Below are 17,932 nucleotides of genomic sequence, written 5' to 3'. Positions count from 1 at the left end.
AGACTTGGGGCCGCGCGGCACGGGGGGGAGCTCGGCTCCCGAGGGCGCCGGGCGGAAGGGCGCGCTCCGCAGCGCTCCCCACGGGAAGGCTCGCCCGGCGCCGGGAGAGCGGCGAGGAGAGGGCCGTGCTCGCCCTGACGTCCGTGGGCGAGGAAGGGGCTGCGGGCGAGGGAGAGGCCGACCCCTGGAAAGGGGGGCGCGGGCGGCCCCGGCCGGACCCTGCCCCCTCCCCCCTCGCAATCCCCTCCCAGACCCTCCGGCCTGCGGGGGGGCGGGAAGGGGCCACGTGACAGAGGCGCCGCGAAGGTCGTAAGTGCGGGCGTCGGTCGCGAAGTTACTTTTTCGTCGCCGCGGACCTCCGGGGGAACGGTTCTGGCCCGCCGCCCCCGGCCAGTCCCTCAGGAGCTGTTTAATTCCTGCCAGGTCTGAGCGCGAGGTATTGGAGGGCGACTGTGTTGATGAGGAACTAGAAGAAAAAGGAGTCAAAGCGCTTCATGTTTTTTTATTTCACAAGTCTTAAAAAAATGAGCCACAACTACGAAATCTGACACATTGTAATAAATGGACGTGACTTATAAAGGAGAAAAAAAACCCTCTGTACAAAAACGTTAAAAACCCAACAGTTTACAAGTACCAAAACTGTTATGCAAAGGCGACCGTATGTGGAAATCCTCTACGCTCGCCCCGTGGATTAAATAATGGCTTTTCCTAAAGTCGGACAAGGGTTTGAATTGACTGAGAAGATCGCAGCCTATCGGCCCCCCGCTATTCTTCATCAGGTCTGTAATGAATAAAAATGTACACCCACAAAAATTCTACTGCATATTTGTAAGACGTCCACAGTCGTCTCCCTTTAACGGAACTTCACGCCTTGGCCTTGCGTCTAATCGAACGGGGCAGGCGGCAGGGTTGCCTCTAAGGTAGACTCACAAACCGCAGCTTGCTCCAAGTAACATGCATCGCCTAGTCTAGCACGGCTACGGGAGGAAGAGGGGCGGGAAGGCGCGAAGCAGCACCTCTATCGCAAGCAAAGCTACAAGCAGCACTGGGGGGATCATGCTTTAAGATGGCAAACACAACCGAGGTGATTCATTCCAAGCAAACACTTCACACTATGACACTATTTCTTGGGACAAATAATTTTTTCTCGCATAGCAATGGATGAAATGTGGGCTAAGGGACACAGACGCAGAGGAGAACTAAGATCGTTCACTTCATTCTTTGCTTCCGATTTCCATCTCCGCTCATCCGAGACTCGTGATGTTGGAGCGGCCTCCAGGGGGTGCCACAATACGGTGTCCCGTGCGGCGTGGGTTGTTGTCATCTGCCTGAGCACCTGCAGGAGAGCATTTAAGAAGCATTATGTTTAATGGCCTCGGCAATACATTCCAAAACATGAAGGGTCCTTGCTTTCCAGGTAAAAGGCACCCCCAAACATAACCCTTCTCTAGCGTGGTGTTGGGGCTGGTTGGTGGGGAGGGGGGAAGTGTCCACTGTTTTTTTTTAACCTGATCAAGCTTGTGCAGGCAGACAGGGAGCACGGTCAAAACTCACTGAGATTTGCTCCTCATTTTTCCTACAGTGGGGGGTTGCTGTACCGCAAAGTTGGAGAACCACTCTGACATATAGATTAAAAATTAATTATTAAAAATTGTATATATTTCTTGCCTGGTCCTAACACCAACTCAATCATTAATTTATCCATGAGGAGTGTAATGAGGGAAAAGGCACCCCGGGATGAACTTGGCCCTCCCCTGAGGCCCTTCAGTTCTGAGGTCCCTGCACCTGGGGGTGAACAGCGACCGGCCAACAGGCCTCCCGCCGCCGCCCCTTTGCCGGGGACCGGATTCTGCCCCCGCCCCGGAGAAGGGGACCTCCTCACCCCGCCTGGGCCTGGCTCGAGGCCAAAAGGGGAGCTGGGCAAAGCCCTTGGAGCCTCTGGCTCAGCCCAGCCGAGGGAAACCAGAAATAAACTTTAGGGAAGGTGCCCGAGGAAGGTACGTTTCCATGCACGGGGCCAAGCCGCAAAAACCCCTCAGGCCGCTCAGGCTGACCGAAGGGCTTCAGCCTCGCCTGAGGTAACTCCCGCAGAACCCAGCGGGGCCCCTTCTTCCCCCCATTGGCCCTTGGGGCTCACGTGACCCCTCCCCCCAGGCACAGAAGGCGGGCATGGGGTTGAAAGGGCCCCCTGCTCCCCACTACAGGGACACACACACATTTATCATTTTAGGGGACTGCTGAAAAATTTGAGAATCGCTGACTTAGATATAATTTGAGACTTCAAATCCTTGCTTCTTTTACTGAGACGAGTGTTTTGATCATACTGGGTTGTTCCTAGGGAAGCAGACTTGTCTGCTGGGATCAGTTCTTTGGTATCTGCGGAGGCTGTGAGGAGAAGCCTCGCTCAGAGAGCCCAGCCAGGCATCCTCAGTCTTATAGCATACATGGCAAGACCAAAAAATAAACACCTCCCGCCATTCTGAAAACTGCCTTCTTGCCCCAAATGGGGCAGCAACCCCATTATAAATTGCTGGGGCAGAGGGCAAATCTTTTTCGCAAGCGGTCTGTTTTCAAAAGATTTCAGAATCACCTGATAAACTGAAATTAGACTGATGGAGGTTTCTGATTGGTGGAGGCTGGTTTTTGGCAGGTGACGTTTTAGTTGATGGGGCAGGTGTTGTGTATTTTGCAGGAGTTGCTGAAACCTCATAGACTGGCCCATCATACATTCCTCGAGAAACACCTTGTAATTCTGCTACCTACAGAGCACAAGAAGAAACACATTTATTCATTCTCAGTTAACAGGCGTTTGACTTGCATCTCTCCAACAACACAAACTATTTTGGCTTCTTACTCACTTGTAGGTGATCATAAGTGAGAAGCACTATTCTGGACGTAATGCTAGTCTACAAGCAATAGGTCCACAAGCACGACCAACGTTGGTTTAATGCTGTCACAGCTGGGTCCAAGGATAAGCCTCTTAAGTAGGGGGCACATCACTCCCACCTTCAGGGCTGATGGCACCGCCCCCTCCTGCAGTGAGGCATTAATCACCACTTGGACTCAACCACATGCCACTTCCCAGGAAGCCTTAACCAACCAGGAGGGGCATGGGTCTAGTACACAGGTAGCAGAGCTCACAGCCCTGAGGACTCTGTTCACTTCCTCAGGAGTAATCAGCTCAAACTCTTATTTATTTGTCAAATTTATATAGCCGCCGATCTCACATCAGGTGACTCTGGGCAGTGTACAACAAGGCTAAAAACAACTCATAAATACTAATGATAAATAAAGTCAAGCAACATTATCCAACAGATGCCGAGAAAACTCCCACAACAGCCCACCAAGGGCTTCCCCAGTCCCTACTTGCCCAGAAGGGACCTCGTCACCCTGGTTATCTGCAAATGCACTCTTTGCCATTCTTATTGCTCCAAAGTAAGTCCTAATACAGGCTCTTACTTGTGCTCAGTAAGCTTCATTCTTTGTATATTTTGGGATATACAAGCCTCTTGCAAAGGTGGCAGTTCATATGAACAGGGTTTCCCTGAGCATCGCAGATAAAACTGGCATACAAGTTACAGGGCGTGCCTATCTGTCGCATTCTCCCAAGATCTGTCTGACTCCGGGTAGCCTTTCCACTGAATCAGATATTGCAAATGTTTCCCCTTACGTATAGAGTCCAGGATAACCTTCACTTCATACTCTTCCTCCCTATCCACTATGATGGGGGAGGGGGCTCTTCCAGTACATAGGGTGCAGGGGATATCTCTTGCAGAAGCAAAGTCCGGCAGAAAACAGGATGAATCTTTTTTTTATTATATTTTTATTAGTGTTTTACATAGGTAAAAGCTAATACAGAATTAGAAAAGATATACAAACAAAAAAGAAGAGAACACAAAAAGAAAAGGAAGAGAGATAAAAAGTGACTTCCCCCCTCCAAACAAGTATAAGCATTTACAGTAACTTAACACTTTCTCTAATATTGCAGAAAAAAACCTCTTCTTCCCATTTCTCATCACTAAACAATAATCAAATTATAGAAAGATTTCATCGATCAATCTTACTCAGCAAAAGCATTAAAAGTACTAGTAGTAATAACTTATACGTTTTAAGCTTAGACAAATAAATCTATTTTGCATTTTGACTTATAACTTTGTCTAATAAGAAATAAAAGATTTATCCCCATTGGTATAAAGAATGTCAATAGTAGTAACTTATATATTTTAAACTAGATCCAATAGGTCCCTTTTACATTCTAACCCATAAGTTTCTCTAACAAACAGGAGGTAAAAGATTTATCCCCATATGAAAAAATCTGTACATTGTCTTGCAATCCTGGTAATAAAAAAGATTCCAATAATAACAACCGAAAATCAAAATTTATACAATTTAACCCTGATCAAGTAAGTCCACTTTTTCTTCTTTTTAAGAGGCTTAATCTTCAGTCGCTTCAATAAATAAATCTTCAAATAAAGTTCCACATAGTGATTTCTTATCATTTTCTCCCTGTTTTCAATAGCAACTTCAGAGATTTAGTGCTTCCCTTCTATGGATCCAAAATAAGATAGCTCTCCAAGTCACTCTTCTGATTTATAATCAGGATATCCCTTCAATTGTAAAAAAACATCAGCCAGCATAATTTGTATATCCATTACAACTTCTTTCTCCATGTCACTCTTGTAGTCAAACATTTTTAATTCCATTTTCAAATCCACAACATCTTTTTCCATATCTTCCATATCTCTTTTATAGTCTGGTAGTTCTTTAAAGTCCATTTTAAGTTCCTATTCAAATCATCCTCAGCTTCTGTTTTATCCAAAAAAATCTTTTCTTCTTCTATAACCTCCATTAGATCCAATTTTAAAAATAAGTCCTGAACACATTGTTCCCAAACAGATTTAAATTCTTCTATAGTAAAAAAATTGAAATATAAATAAATTTTAAAAATCAGACAATGTGATTTTCTGGATTTTTTCCCCCAATTTGTCTCTCACAGTTGAGGTATACCTATGATGGAAATTACAGGCCTCTCTCATCTTTTTAAGTCGGAGAACTTGCACAATTGGTGGCTGGCAATACTTTTTTGCCCCACCGTATACCTGGAAACTAGGACCTCAGTCGAACTGAGAGTGATTTGATCATGACATAGCACTGATAGTAATGTGTATGACCTTTATCTGAGTCAAGTCCTTGATGATCTGGACAGGTCCATAGATGCCATGGTGGCCATGAACTCTCAAACTACATCGGACTCAATCCCACAACAGGACAAGTTGCAATCTCCCAAAACAGTCTCAAAGGCTCCACTGCCAGCTCTGCAACATAGTCCAGCAACTGAGGAAGGGATATCATCATCCAGCAGGGACTCCAATATAACAGCAGTAAACCCATCCGCTCCCAAGACTGCAATTTCGCAACCACAGGGCACTGCATCTGGGCATTGCATCCGCAGGGCACTTCCTCTGAAAGCCATTAGGGCTTCCTGGAGAACAACTGGGGTTGCAGCTGATGCCACACTTGAAACCCAGGTGGACATATCTCCGAGAGGGAACTCCCCCCACTGGACCCTCCCAAGTCTCGGTTACACATGCCAGGTGAGCTACTGTCAGCCCTTCAAGGTCAAACAGATTAGAAACCAAAGTCATGTAGACCAATATTACTTTTATTGTAAAGTTATATTAACAGAATCTTGCAAGTCTGAATGCAGCTTTCCCCTCCCTCCCTTTCTTTGGGAGAACTAGGGAGGGGCTTGTCTGAGATGTTTGTCTATGTTACAGTTCTGCCTTGGACTCAGGCTTTTTTTATCTGAGCATTGCCTTGGCAGCAGCTCTTCCTCCTCTCCCTCAAGGCCAATATCTCTACCTTCTACAGCTACCTCATCCACAAACAAATAATCCGTGAGGACAACGTTGTTACATTTAGGAGCAAAAGCTGAAGATCAGGACCACTGAGAATCTTATGACCAAGTACCAGGGACTAACAGATAAAACCCGTCTCAAATACTTATTTTGCCTGCCCCAGGAGTAGCCCATACCTAGATTCCCACCATAACCCTGATGTTATTCCCTGCCCTGACTCCCCCAACCTAATGCAGCTTCCTCAACCCCACCCACGCCCTCCCGGGTCATAGGCCCCATCTAACATATGCTCAACATTGAAACCATTCCCACTCCCTTAGCCTACCTCACAATCCCAGAACTGCTCCTCCTCTCCAGCACTCAGCAGTAATTGAGTTTACATGGCTCCAGTAAGTGGAAAGCCCCATGTTTTATCATCCTCCACACCTTCCACTCTATTCCCCCATTAACCCAGGGTAACCAGAGCCAGACGCTGATGAAAAAAAACATTCCTAATTCACCAAAGCCAGCACCAGGACCAGGGTTGACTCGAGACTGTAACAATATGGCAGACAGTCCAGCCAGCAGTTCTCACCAGCAGAAGGTAGCCAAAAGTTCTTGAAGGTGATTGTAAACAATACAAATCTGGGCAAGCATATAGAGAACTATACCTGGACAGCTGCAAAACTCCTTTTTCCAGTCCTGCACTCCTGAAAAATCCAACGTTGTCCCCTTAATGCTATTATTTTACCTAAAAGCCACTTCAAGGTGGAGGAGATATTAGACTGTATCAGGCTGAGGAGGCTTCATGCTGAGAACACTGGAATTGGTGGGGCCCTTTTTCTTAATTTTCAGGGAGAGTGATTTAAAGATAGGGATGGCACTGGGGGACTTCCTCTTCCACTTCTCCTACTGCAGTTTTATTGTTCCAACTACAGGTAGTCTTCATTTAGTGACTGACTCAGTTAGTGACTGTTCGCACTTACAACGGTGATAAAAAAGTAATTTTGCAACCAGTCCTCACATTTATGACCTTTGCAGGTCTGTAAAGCTAAGGAAAACTGAAGTAAGATTGTAACCACAGTCACTGTTTCACTTAGTGACCACTTTGCCTGATGAGGACTCCCTGTACCCTGTTAAGCCAAGTCAAGAGATTTTTTTTTTTGGTCAGAAGAGCACTTTTTAAAAAATCACTGTATCAGCCACAGTAGCAAGAAACACCCTGAACAGCTGCATATTCATCAGGAATTTCAAGGGAGCCCCATCTGTGTAGTGCTAGGAAACCAGTACCAACATTCACATTTTGTGATATTTTTATTCGTCCACTTTAGCAATGATTAATTCATATGAATTGTCTTACATTTTTTTCAGTTTATACTTCACAAAATGGTTGTTAATAAAAGCAAGCCAGGTACTAAAGTGTAATATTAAAAGATTAACTACAACAAAGTAAATATACTTACCTTATTCCTAGTTTTGATCCGTTGATAAAGATATTCAGGGAAAGGGTTTCGAGGGATGAAACAGCCCGCTCCTTTTCTCACAGAAAGATTTCCATCCTCGAACACAATCTTCCCTTGGCTAATAACTATGTGGGGAGCCCCACGGCATTCCATGCCTTCAAAAATATTATATTCAACAGCCTAAACAACAAAAATAATATATTCTTAATGCATAGACATGCTTTGTACTACATTAATTCAATTTCAGAAATTATGCCTGTGTTCAGTTTTAATAATCACTGGGTCGAATCACCAAATGTTTTGATTCCAATTCAAATACAGAAGTCCCTGAATTCAGAATCCTCACAATCAATCACTTGCCCTGCTAGTTCGCTTGCTTCGTTTCTGCGATTACAGTAGAGAGGGAGGAAGGGAGAGAAGGTTGGAATGTTAACCGTTAGGCACAGATGGGCCATTATTTTATTTATTTATTTATTTATGTATTTATCTATTTATTTATCTATTTATTTATTATCAAACTTGTATGCCGCCCATCTCCCCCAACAGGTGACTCTGGGCGGCTCACAATAATAAAAAAGAAAAAACACAAGTCCCTCCAACCATGGATAAAATCTATAAATAATTAAAAAACATATATTAAAAATGCCCTAAAACCTCCTATAATTTTTAGCCCTAAAAACCTGCAAGATGCGGGGGGGGGACAAACCCATCACCCCACCAGCCATCTCCACAGGTGCCGGCCCCCCTCCGGCCCCCAGGCCTTCTGGCAGAGCCAGAATTTGATCCCTTTCCTGAAGGCCAAGAGGGAGGGGGCACACCGGATCTCAGGAGGTAGGATGTTCCATAGGGCGGGAGCTGCAGCAGAAAAAGCTCTCTGCCTAGACCCCACCAATCGAAATTCCTTGACTGGTGGGGTCTGCAACCTGCCCCTTCTGCTGGACCGAGTGGGGCGGGCTGAAATGACCAGGGTGAGGCGGTTCCTCAGATAACCTGGTCCTGTGCCATGAAGGGCTTTAAAGGTGATGACCAACACCTTGAATTGGACCCGGAAACAAACTGGTAACCAATGCAGCTCACGCAACAGCGGTGTTATACGTGCCCTCCTAGGGGCATTGAGAACTACCCGTGCCGCCGCATTCTGCATCGGCTGTAGCTTCCAGATACTCTTCAAGGGTAGCCCCATGTAGAGCGCATTACAGTAGTCCAACCCGGAGGTGACCAGGGCATGAGTGACCGTGCGGAGGTCCTCCTGATCCAGGAAGGGGTGTAACTGTCACACAACATGAAGTCGTGCAAAGGCCCTCCTAGCCACGACTGCCACCTGCTCTTATTATCTGGCTCTCAGGAATGCCCAAGGTTGTACCAATGTGGGAACCTGGGAACATCTTCGACATGCACAAGAGAAATTCAAAGACAGAAGGGGGGGTGAAATGGGAGTGAGGTAAAAGTAAGTTTTGGCGTGCAGGACTCAGTTCTAGCTATGTTTCTAGAGCTGTTCACTACTTACCAATAAATGAACTTTCCTTTGAACCTGCATTGGTTTCAACAAGAGCTGCTTTAATTGGGAACTGAGTACCGCGGTCCTTACACTCTGCTTCTTCCGTCTCTGCCCTTCCACTTCCACCAACAGCATTGGGAACAGGCTTTCCATTCAGTTTTTGTTTCCATTAAATCCTTCTAGGTGCTGGCTTGATTTACATTTATCTTTATTCGGTCACGTGTCTGTATTCTCTATGAGTGCTTACCTTCCATCATTAAGTAATTCTACCCGATTTCATTTTGACTGATTATTTTAACCTACCAAAAATTATCTCTTGTCTATCTATTTTCCATCTGTTTATCTCACCAAGAATGGCAGACAGGCAATGTCTAAAATACAATAAAATGTTACCACTGCTACTAAAAATGGCAAGAGCTTGGTTTTAACAGCTAGATACTGTGTATTTAAAAAAGCAATAATTATTTGCTTTTTTTATTTCTGTCCAGCCAGCCTTGGGAGAATCCCTTGTACAGTCTTCTTCCATCCTAGGCTCTAACTGGTTCTGACATGATTTAATCACATTTTTCCACCTCACTTTTTCAGTGGATTTTTAATCAACTTGCTTCATGAAATTTCACTCTTATATTCTTGAAAGCATTAAAGTCTCACTTGTTTTTTACATGTTTATTCCAGTTCAGGTTCAATAAAGACTTTAATGTTTCAGATTCTTCACAGCACAGAAAAAAAGATAGATTTGATACTTAATTTTGTGGGTAAATTTGTTTCACTCCCTCCTAATCATGTAACGAGTATGTTTAAACACAATCACAGATCTCTGACTGGAAGAAACAAAACAATATTTTGTAAATTAAATAAACCTTTCTTGATATTCCATTTCCACACAAAAATTGAAAATCTTACTGAAAAAAAATAAGATTTCATCAATAATATGTTATGAATCTAAATTTTAAAAGTTGAAGTTTTTGAAAGTATCAGATTTTACATTATCATTAACTGGCGCATTCTCCTCTCACCGATTTATGACTTTTTGCTGTGATTGTCTTCTCCTTCTCAGGATCCCAGATCACAAGATCAGCATCAGAACCAACCTCAATCCTGCCCTTTCGTGGATACAGATTGAAGATTTTGGCAGCATTAGTGCTAGTAATGGCAACAAATTGGTTTTCATCCATTTTACCTGTAGACTAAAATTAGAAGTTAAAGAGAGAGCTGTAGTAACATGCATTGATGTATTTTTCTATACCTTAGACTTTGTAACTAATAAGGCAAAAATACTAGACCATCACATTTGAAAACTTTTATGATTCCACAGTGGATCTTAGATTACATCTTATTCAATGAAACTTAATTATTTTGGACTTAATGGACCCCACTGCATTTGTATAGAAAAGGAATGATATTGTTGGAGATACAATTAGAATAACACTCCATTAAAACATTTGTTCTTGCAATGTCCTAAAGTTATTATGTTTTGGGAAAAAGTAATTACATATATTAATTTGACTGTAAGACAAAGCTTAGTATTTCTGAATGCCACATTCTTTTGCACTGTTAGATGGATAAAGTAAGTAGGGAGGGGAGACTTCACTTTAGCTCTAATGTGTGTGAGAGAGAGAGAGATCTGTGATACATAAAAGGGTGATTGTTGATGGCTTAATTTGCATCAGTAAAGATTTAAATACCCACATATAGTCTTATTGGAACAAAATGTAAAGCCATTTGAGTGGGGATTCATTCTCTCCTATGTGTCAATTAAACCTTTAACTTGCCTAATATCCTGTAGGAGTTTATATAGTAAATACTTTTCCTTCATTTTAAAATACCTGCTTTTCCTTGCATAGTTCCTGTATGAACATTTAGATTCCCTCGAAATATGAGATTTTTCCATACTTAATTTAAGTAACTGTTTCATTACTTACTGTGGAAATTGTGCTTGACCCTGACTTGGAGAATATATTGAACCAAATGTAAACAGCATATTGGGCAATTTCACTTTCATAAATATCCTTCCATATTTTTCATCTTAATTAGCTTTAAATAAAAATGGAACCCCTCTTGCCTTCATTTGTTCCTGTTACAAAGCATTCCTTCTTTATCATATTAACTTGTACCTTCTCTTTTGTCTGTCCTGCAGCAAACCATCTTATAACATTCTGCATCTCTTAACTGTCTCTCCTAATCCCTTGACCTTCAGGGGAACATGTTTATGGTAATCAATCATCAGGATTATTTCCAACAGATTGATTGATTGATTGCCTAATTATGTGCCATCAAGCCAGTGTCAACTCTTAGTGACTGTCAACCCTCCAAGGCAGACTAGACCAAGAAGTAGACTCCATGGAAGACTAAAAACTACCTTTATTTAGAGTAACATACTCTTGCAAATTCTTCCCCTCCGCCTCCTTTTATAATCATGTCTGTCTGAGACGTTTTTGCAATTCTCTCCCATTGTTTGGACTTAAGCAATGTTACCCTTTCTGCTGCTTTGGTAGTAGATCTCTCCTCTCTCCATCAAAGTCATCCTCTTTACTTTCTACAATGATCACGTATATTATCTCCATGATGATCTGTCCTCAACCTGGTCCTTTGGGTCTTCCGATGGTGCACTCATTGCCACTGTATCTGAGTCCATCCAACCTTGCTGCTGGTTGCCCTTTTCTTCCATCTACTTTCTCAGCATTATGGACTTCTCAAATGAGCTACGTATTTGCATTAAATGTACAAAATCTGGTAATTTGCACCTGGTTATCTGCCTCGATTGTTCAATGATCATGACTGTCCATGGTGTTCCCAGGAGTACATGTTTCTACAACATGAAAGTTCAAAGCATCAATACTCTTTCTATTCTGCGTCTTCAAAGTCCAACTTTCGCTTCCATTGAGTATCACAGAAAAAACATTGACTGAACAATTCTACAATCTTTATAGGTACAGACACATCACAGCAGTCTGAATATCTTTTCCAAGGCCTTCATTGCTACTGTACCAAGTGCTAGTCTGCAGCGTACTTATTGACTGCTTGTTCCTTTACTGCTGATAGTCAAGCCCAAAAATCAGAAGCTATCTACCACTTCAATATCTTTGTTGTCAATCGTTGCTGTACCTGTTGTCATGAGTTTGGTCTTTTTTATATTTAATTTAATCCCACTTTTTCACTGTGTTCCTTGACTTTCATTACTAAAGCTTGCAGATAATTTGAATTTTCAGCTATCAGAGTAGTTTCACCAGGATAGCACAGGTTATTGATGTTTCTGTTTTAAAAGTTTGCTTATCTTCTTCCAATCTAGCTTCCCTCAATATCTATTAAGCATATAGATTGAATAAATAAGAGGAGATTATATAGCCTTGTCTCACTCCTTTGGCAACCTGGAGCCAGTCTGTTTCACCATGTTCTGTCCGTTCTGTGGCTTCCTAATCTGTGTATAAATTTTGCATGAGGACAATGAGATATTCTGGGATTCCCATTTTTCTAACCACATTCCATACCTTGACATCAACACAAATGCCCTTCTATAATCAATAAAGCATATACTGAATTATTGTTAGTATTTGTTGGCTTCCTCAATTATACAACATGTATCAACAATATCTCTTGTTCTTCAGGCTTTTCTAAAACCAGCTTGAACATCTGGCATCTTTTTTTCCATATACAGCTCTAATCTGTGTTGGATGATCCTAAACATTATTTTGCTAGTGTGGGAAATTAAAGATAGTTTACGGTAATATGCACATTCTGTTAAATCTCCTTTCTTTGCTATGGGATGTGGACTGACCTCTTATTTATGTATTTGTTTGTTTGTTTGTCTAGTTTATATGCTGCCCATCTCCCCCAGATTAACTCTTCCAATCAGTTAACCACTGTGTCATTTTCCAGATTTGCTATATAGTTTGGTTAGAACTGTTACAGAATGTTTTTCTGTTGCTTGCCATATTTCTGTAGATACTGCATCAATTCCTGTAGCATTCCAACTTGGTAAGGACTGGAGTGCTGATCTAACTTTATCTTCTAGTACTATAGGGTCTCATAAGGAAGGGATACCTTCTAAGGTGTCTTGGATGTTGATCTCTCTACTATACAGAATTCCAGTACACTCCTTCCATCTTTGTTTGATCTTCTTGTAATCAGTTAGTCCACTGGCGTCCTTTAGTACACCAGTTTAAGGTTCAGAGATCTTTTGGAAGACTTTCCTTGTTTTTTCATGTCTGTTTCCATCTTTAATGTCTTTGTAGATGTTGTAATACTGCTTTTTGTCTCTTGTAACAGCTCTCTGAAATTCTTTGTTAAGTTTCTTCTTGAGATCTTTTGTCTTTCTTGGCTTTGGCTTCCCTTTTTGGCAATTTCCACTGTTTGTTCTGACATCTACCTTGATTTCTTCTGTTTCCTGGACTTTGGCAATCTCTTTTCATATTCATCCTTAACAACTTGCTTGATTTCATTCCATACTTCCTCTGGTTCCTATTATTGAGGTTCAAGACTTCAAAGCAAGTCCTGATGTTTTCCTTGAAAATGGTGGGTATACGTCAAGATCAGATTGTTGAAACTGGTTGGCTTTCTTCTTTTGCTTTAACTTAACTTGGAATTTGCACATGAGTAGTTCTCTCTTATAGCCTCTTCCACAATCAGCCCTTGGCTACTTCTTTGCTATTATAATCAAACTATTCCACTTCCTTGTACCAATAATTATAGTCAGTTTGATTTCTGGGTAGTACATCTGCTAATGTCCATGTTTTGGCTGGCTGAATACGTGAGAGCAATGAAAAAAACCATTGAATTCGGAAAAATGCTTAAGTTGTTCTCTTGCTTCATTTTAGTTTCCTAGGCCATACAGTCCAACCAGGTTTTCCTCCTTAGTATTTCCAGCTTTGGCATTCCAGTCTCCAGTCTGAAGTAGCAATCTTGCTTGTATGTTCTGTCAATTTCAAATTGAATTTGACCATAAAACTCATCAACTGCATCTTCTTCTGCATCAATGGATGGAGAATAAACTTGGATAATTGTCATATTAAAGGGTTGTCCACAAAGTCTAATTGATATTATTTGGTCATTAATTGCGTTAGGCCCACTGTGGTTCTTGCTATATCCTTCCTATGAAAGCAATGCTTTTCCCTTTTTGATTTTTATACCCTGAGTAGATAAACAGTACAACATTCTGACTGAAAGTATCCACTTCCAGTCCATTTCAATTAGCTGATGCTTAAGGTGTCAATGTGTAGTTGATTTACTGTATTTCATCTTTCACTGTGTTGAGCTTTTGCATGTTCATGCTTCTTACGTTTAATGTTCCTACTGTAATTTGTCTTTGCAGCTTCGGATTTTCTTTTCCTGCATGGCAACATCAACAGCTAGATGTCCCAAAAGCTTTAATTTAAACATAAACAACATAACCCTCTGAAAAATCCTCAGTTCTTCCTCAGTAGCATGCTGAGTGCCATCCAAGCTTGGGAGCCCTTCATCCAATACTATATCTTCAATAACTTTATCTCGTCTATCCACTTGGTTTACCATTGCCTTCTCCTGTGCTATATGAGATGATGACTTTGCGGTTGTCACTAATATCCTCATTCTCTGCCAGCATCTTCCTATATTGCTGCTGTCCAATATAGGTGTCTCCTTCCTTTAGCTGGGCAGTTGGGATGACCTTCATATCCTTGGGTGACCCTGCTGGAAGTATATACTGTTGGTCTATACTCCCAGATTCTTTACTCACCTCTCTCAGGAACACCCTCCCTCCCACCATGTTGAGGCAGCACAGCAGGACTTGGGGGGGCGCATCCTGCAGATACCGTTCTCCTATTCCTCATAAGACACAGCCCCCCCCAACTCAAGAGACCTGTGCTTAATCCTAATCTTACCCTAACCCTTGAAGGGCTGACAAGACACATCCTTGAAGTTAGCAGGGTTAGAGAAGAAGCAGAAAATGCTGATAGGAGTCCTTATGTTGTGGCAAGGTGTCATGAATTGTTCCCAGAGCTGCAGCTGCTTGCCAGGAGTGTTGAAGAAGCCCACAGAGCTGGTAATCCTAGCCCCACAAGGATGCAGAAACTAAGAGAGATTATAATCAAGTTTCTCAATGTTTCTAACCATCATCACTACTAGAAGCAAAGCACTACTGGCCTGGAAGCCACAACTTTTGCAAAATGCTGTGACTAGGTGGTAGGAGTAGTAGTGGCAATAGTAGTGAATTTAATTACCATACACTTGTAAATAAACATAATATAAATACAGGATAAAAAGAGCATTTGGATGCTGGATGGGGCAGCCAAGCATAAACTTACTATCCTTCTGAATACACTGTGTTGGCTGCCAGTTTCCCTCCAAGCAAAGCAATAATGGAACACTCAGAGTACTCTACCTCAGCTATCAGAATATAGAGTTTAAGTTCTGGATACCTAATGCTTTCTCCCATATCCATCTGTCCATAACCTAGTCTAGTACTCCATTGAGAGCCAGTCTGTTGTAGTTAAGGCACCAGGCTAGAAACTGGGAGACCATGAGTTCTAGTCCTGCCTTAGGCACGAAGCCAGCTAGGTGACCTTGGGCCAGTCTCTCCCTCTTGGCCCTAAGAAGAAGGTGGTAAAGGTATCAAAAATGACTCACAGGCACATACACATGCACAAAAAGTATCATCATCCCCATCATTCTTTCTACTTAAGAATTTTTAAAGTTAGATTCTGTTCTTGTTTTTTTAAATGAATTTTACCGCACTTTGGGATTGTTTTTAATAATGAAAAACCCGACTATAAATTGTACAAATAATAATATAAAAATCCCCAAAACATCTGCGATTTGGGATGCCATTTACTTTTCTTTTTTGAGGCAGTTTATCTTTTGTTGCAGTCTGATTTCTGGTTCAACTATGAGATAACCATCTTAGGACACTAACTGATCCCTACTCTCACTACAAAACAGTAAGTCTGCATAAGTAAAACACAAAACCAGAATCGTTTGTTCAACAAAAAAGTGATGAACAAGTGAATGCACTATAAATAGCATAAGATGGACAAATTTAAGTGGGTGCCAAATAGGAGGAGACAGACTTTAATCTGTGATGGGAAAGTGCTGGGAATCCAACAAGGTTCTTCTGCAACCTTTCCTCCTTTTGTGCCAGTCTCTTGAGTGGTATCTCTCTTGTGCCATTTGCAAAGGTCAGTCTCCTCCCCCAGATAGTCTTTGGGACCTTTCAGAGGTTGGCGCTGTGCTGTTTTCACAGCAGACCACCAGGAGGAGGAGGAGGAGAAATTGCCAACCAATTCTTCTCTCTTTTTCAGGGTGTGTGTGTTTGAATGTATTTTTGTCAGTATAGATGAGGCACGGAAACTGCCAATAGCAGCTAGCAGGTCTACTCAGCAGGCATTCCAAAGGTCCCGGAGAAGACCACACACTTAGAAGACTGGAAGGGTATCAATATCCAAACACAAAGCCAAGCCATACAACTTCACCTTGTAAAAGTTTGGGAAACAGAAGAGCTGGTCCATAGTGGATCTTTCTTTTGGTCGCCACAGAGGCTGGACCTTAGAAGCTCCCAGGTAGGGCAAGAAGAGATTTATGGCACCAGATTTCTCTCCCTTTGAGGCTGTAGCGCCTGCTTTGACCCTTAAAAAAACTGATGGTGTAATAAAGAAAATAAACATCTCTAGAAGCCTAGAGCCAGCAGCTTGCAATAAGAGGAGTAAAAAGCCAGCAGCATCATACAAAGACAATAATCATTATCTGGAAGTGAGGGCATCACATATGCATTCCAAGGAGGAATGGGGAGAAAAAGTAGAGACCTTATGAATGAGGAAACCAGCCACAGAAATGAACAAACCAAGAAATTCACATTGTGCACAGGGAGATTTTGCCCAGCAGCGCAGAAGAGCAAAATGCTCCTTATCCGGTTCTCTCAGCGGTGCTTGGCCAGCTCTCGTCATGAAGGGTGTGTAGGAGTGACAGTGTGTGTGCACAGGTGCCTGGCTTGTTAAACCATGAAAGCTTTATTGCTCTCTGAACTCAGAATCCTCGTTATTCATTGCAAGATCCTAGCTACCTCTTCATTGGAATGCTAGGTGAAAGTCAGGACAGATTCTCACCAAGTGGGATGTACGTGTTTTCCCTGAATAAATTCCTCCACTGACCAAGCTGTGCATCTAATCATCTCCAGAACACCCAAACTCAGCCCTTGCAAGCTGCTGTTCAAAGCAAGTGGAGAGGGATGGGGATCACATGCCTCAACAGGAAGCAAACGGATTGACAAAAATACAAGGGACACTTGGATTTTGTAACCAAGGTCCCTGAAATACCCTCTCATTGATTCACATTTATAGACTCACAGCTTTTCAGAGTCAGTTTGGTGCAGTGGATAAAGTGAGGAGGCTTGAGTTCCAGTTCTCCCTCAAGCATGAAAGTCAGTTGGATGACCTTGGGCCAGGAGAAAGTTGTGGGGAGGTACAGGAAGTGGCAAACCTCTTCTGAAACGCTGCCCAAAAAACTGTACGGACCTGTTTATGTAGTCACCAGGAGTCGAGTTAAATCTTAACTCAAAGGACCATAACAACAACAGCTTTTAAATATAAGCACAGAATGAGCACTCCCTTAATGCAAAAGAATTTAAGAACTTTGCTCTGAAAGGTGGCATATAAGTAAATAAATAAATAAATAACCTAAGAGAAACTGCATATATAACTAGGTATAGTGAACACTATAAGGAGGGAGATGAACAAGACATTGTGGGCTGAGGTGCAGGTGGGTGGGGAGAGAGCTGATTCTCCTCCAACCTCTGATTCAAGTTGGAATCTGCAGTTAAAAGGATCTTCCAGGGAACAGATTGGCCCTGAGCAAACATCTGTTCCAAGGATCATCTATTCTACTGAACAATAGCAAACAAATTAGCTAAGAACTTTACTAAATTTATTTATTTTTTTCTCTATGGGTTTGTTAAGGCTAATCTTTGGTCCCTGGGGAACATTATCTCTTTACAAGCTCAGCCCTCACATGTTTTATACAAATTGGACAACATCATAGTTGTTTCCAGATAGGATCAGATCAGTATCATCTTGGGGTCTACTCAGAGCTTTATCTTTTCCTATATATTTTTCTGCTGGAGGTTCTTCTAAGATACTGCTTGTGATTTGGAAACACTTTTATTTCCCCCC

The 17,932-nt window shown here is 42.2% G+C and overlaps 1 protein-coding gene across 1 annotated transcript in view; it reads right to left on the bottom strand.

Moving 5' to 3' along the window:
- Nucleotides 1–1,227: 1,227 nt before the first annotated feature.
- CRMP1 (collapsin response mediator protein 1) overlaps nucleotides 1,228–17,932 on the bottom strand; it is a 57,240-nt gene continuing 40,535 nt past the window's right edge. Inside the window, exons 11-14 of the mRNA XM_088131266.1 lie at nucleotides 9,815–9,985; nucleotides 7,301–7,480; nucleotides 2,591–2,759; nucleotides 1,228–1,336 (exon numbers count right to left, since the gene is read on the bottom strand). Coding sequence (XP_087987392.1) covers nucleotides 1,245–1,336; nucleotides 2,591–2,759; nucleotides 7,301–7,480; nucleotides 9,815–9,985 — 612 coding nt within the window. The 3' untranslated portion in view covers nucleotides 1,228–1,244. The remainder of the gene's footprint in view (nucleotides 1,337–2,590; nucleotides 2,760–7,300; nucleotides 7,481–9,814; nucleotides 9,986–17,932) is intronic.

The sequence above is a fragment of the Python bivittatus genome, unplaced genomic scaffold (genome assembly GCF_059951505.1).
Source record: "Python bivittatus isolate LINGU-HERP-01145 unplaced genomic scaffold, Pbiv_v1 ctg000970_np1212, whole genome shotgun sequence".
NCBI classification, from domain to species: domain Eukaryota; kingdom Metazoa; phylum Chordata; class Lepidosauria; order Squamata; family Pythonidae; genus Python; species Python bivittatus.
This window is presented reverse-complemented; position numbering and strand designations above follow the sequence as displayed.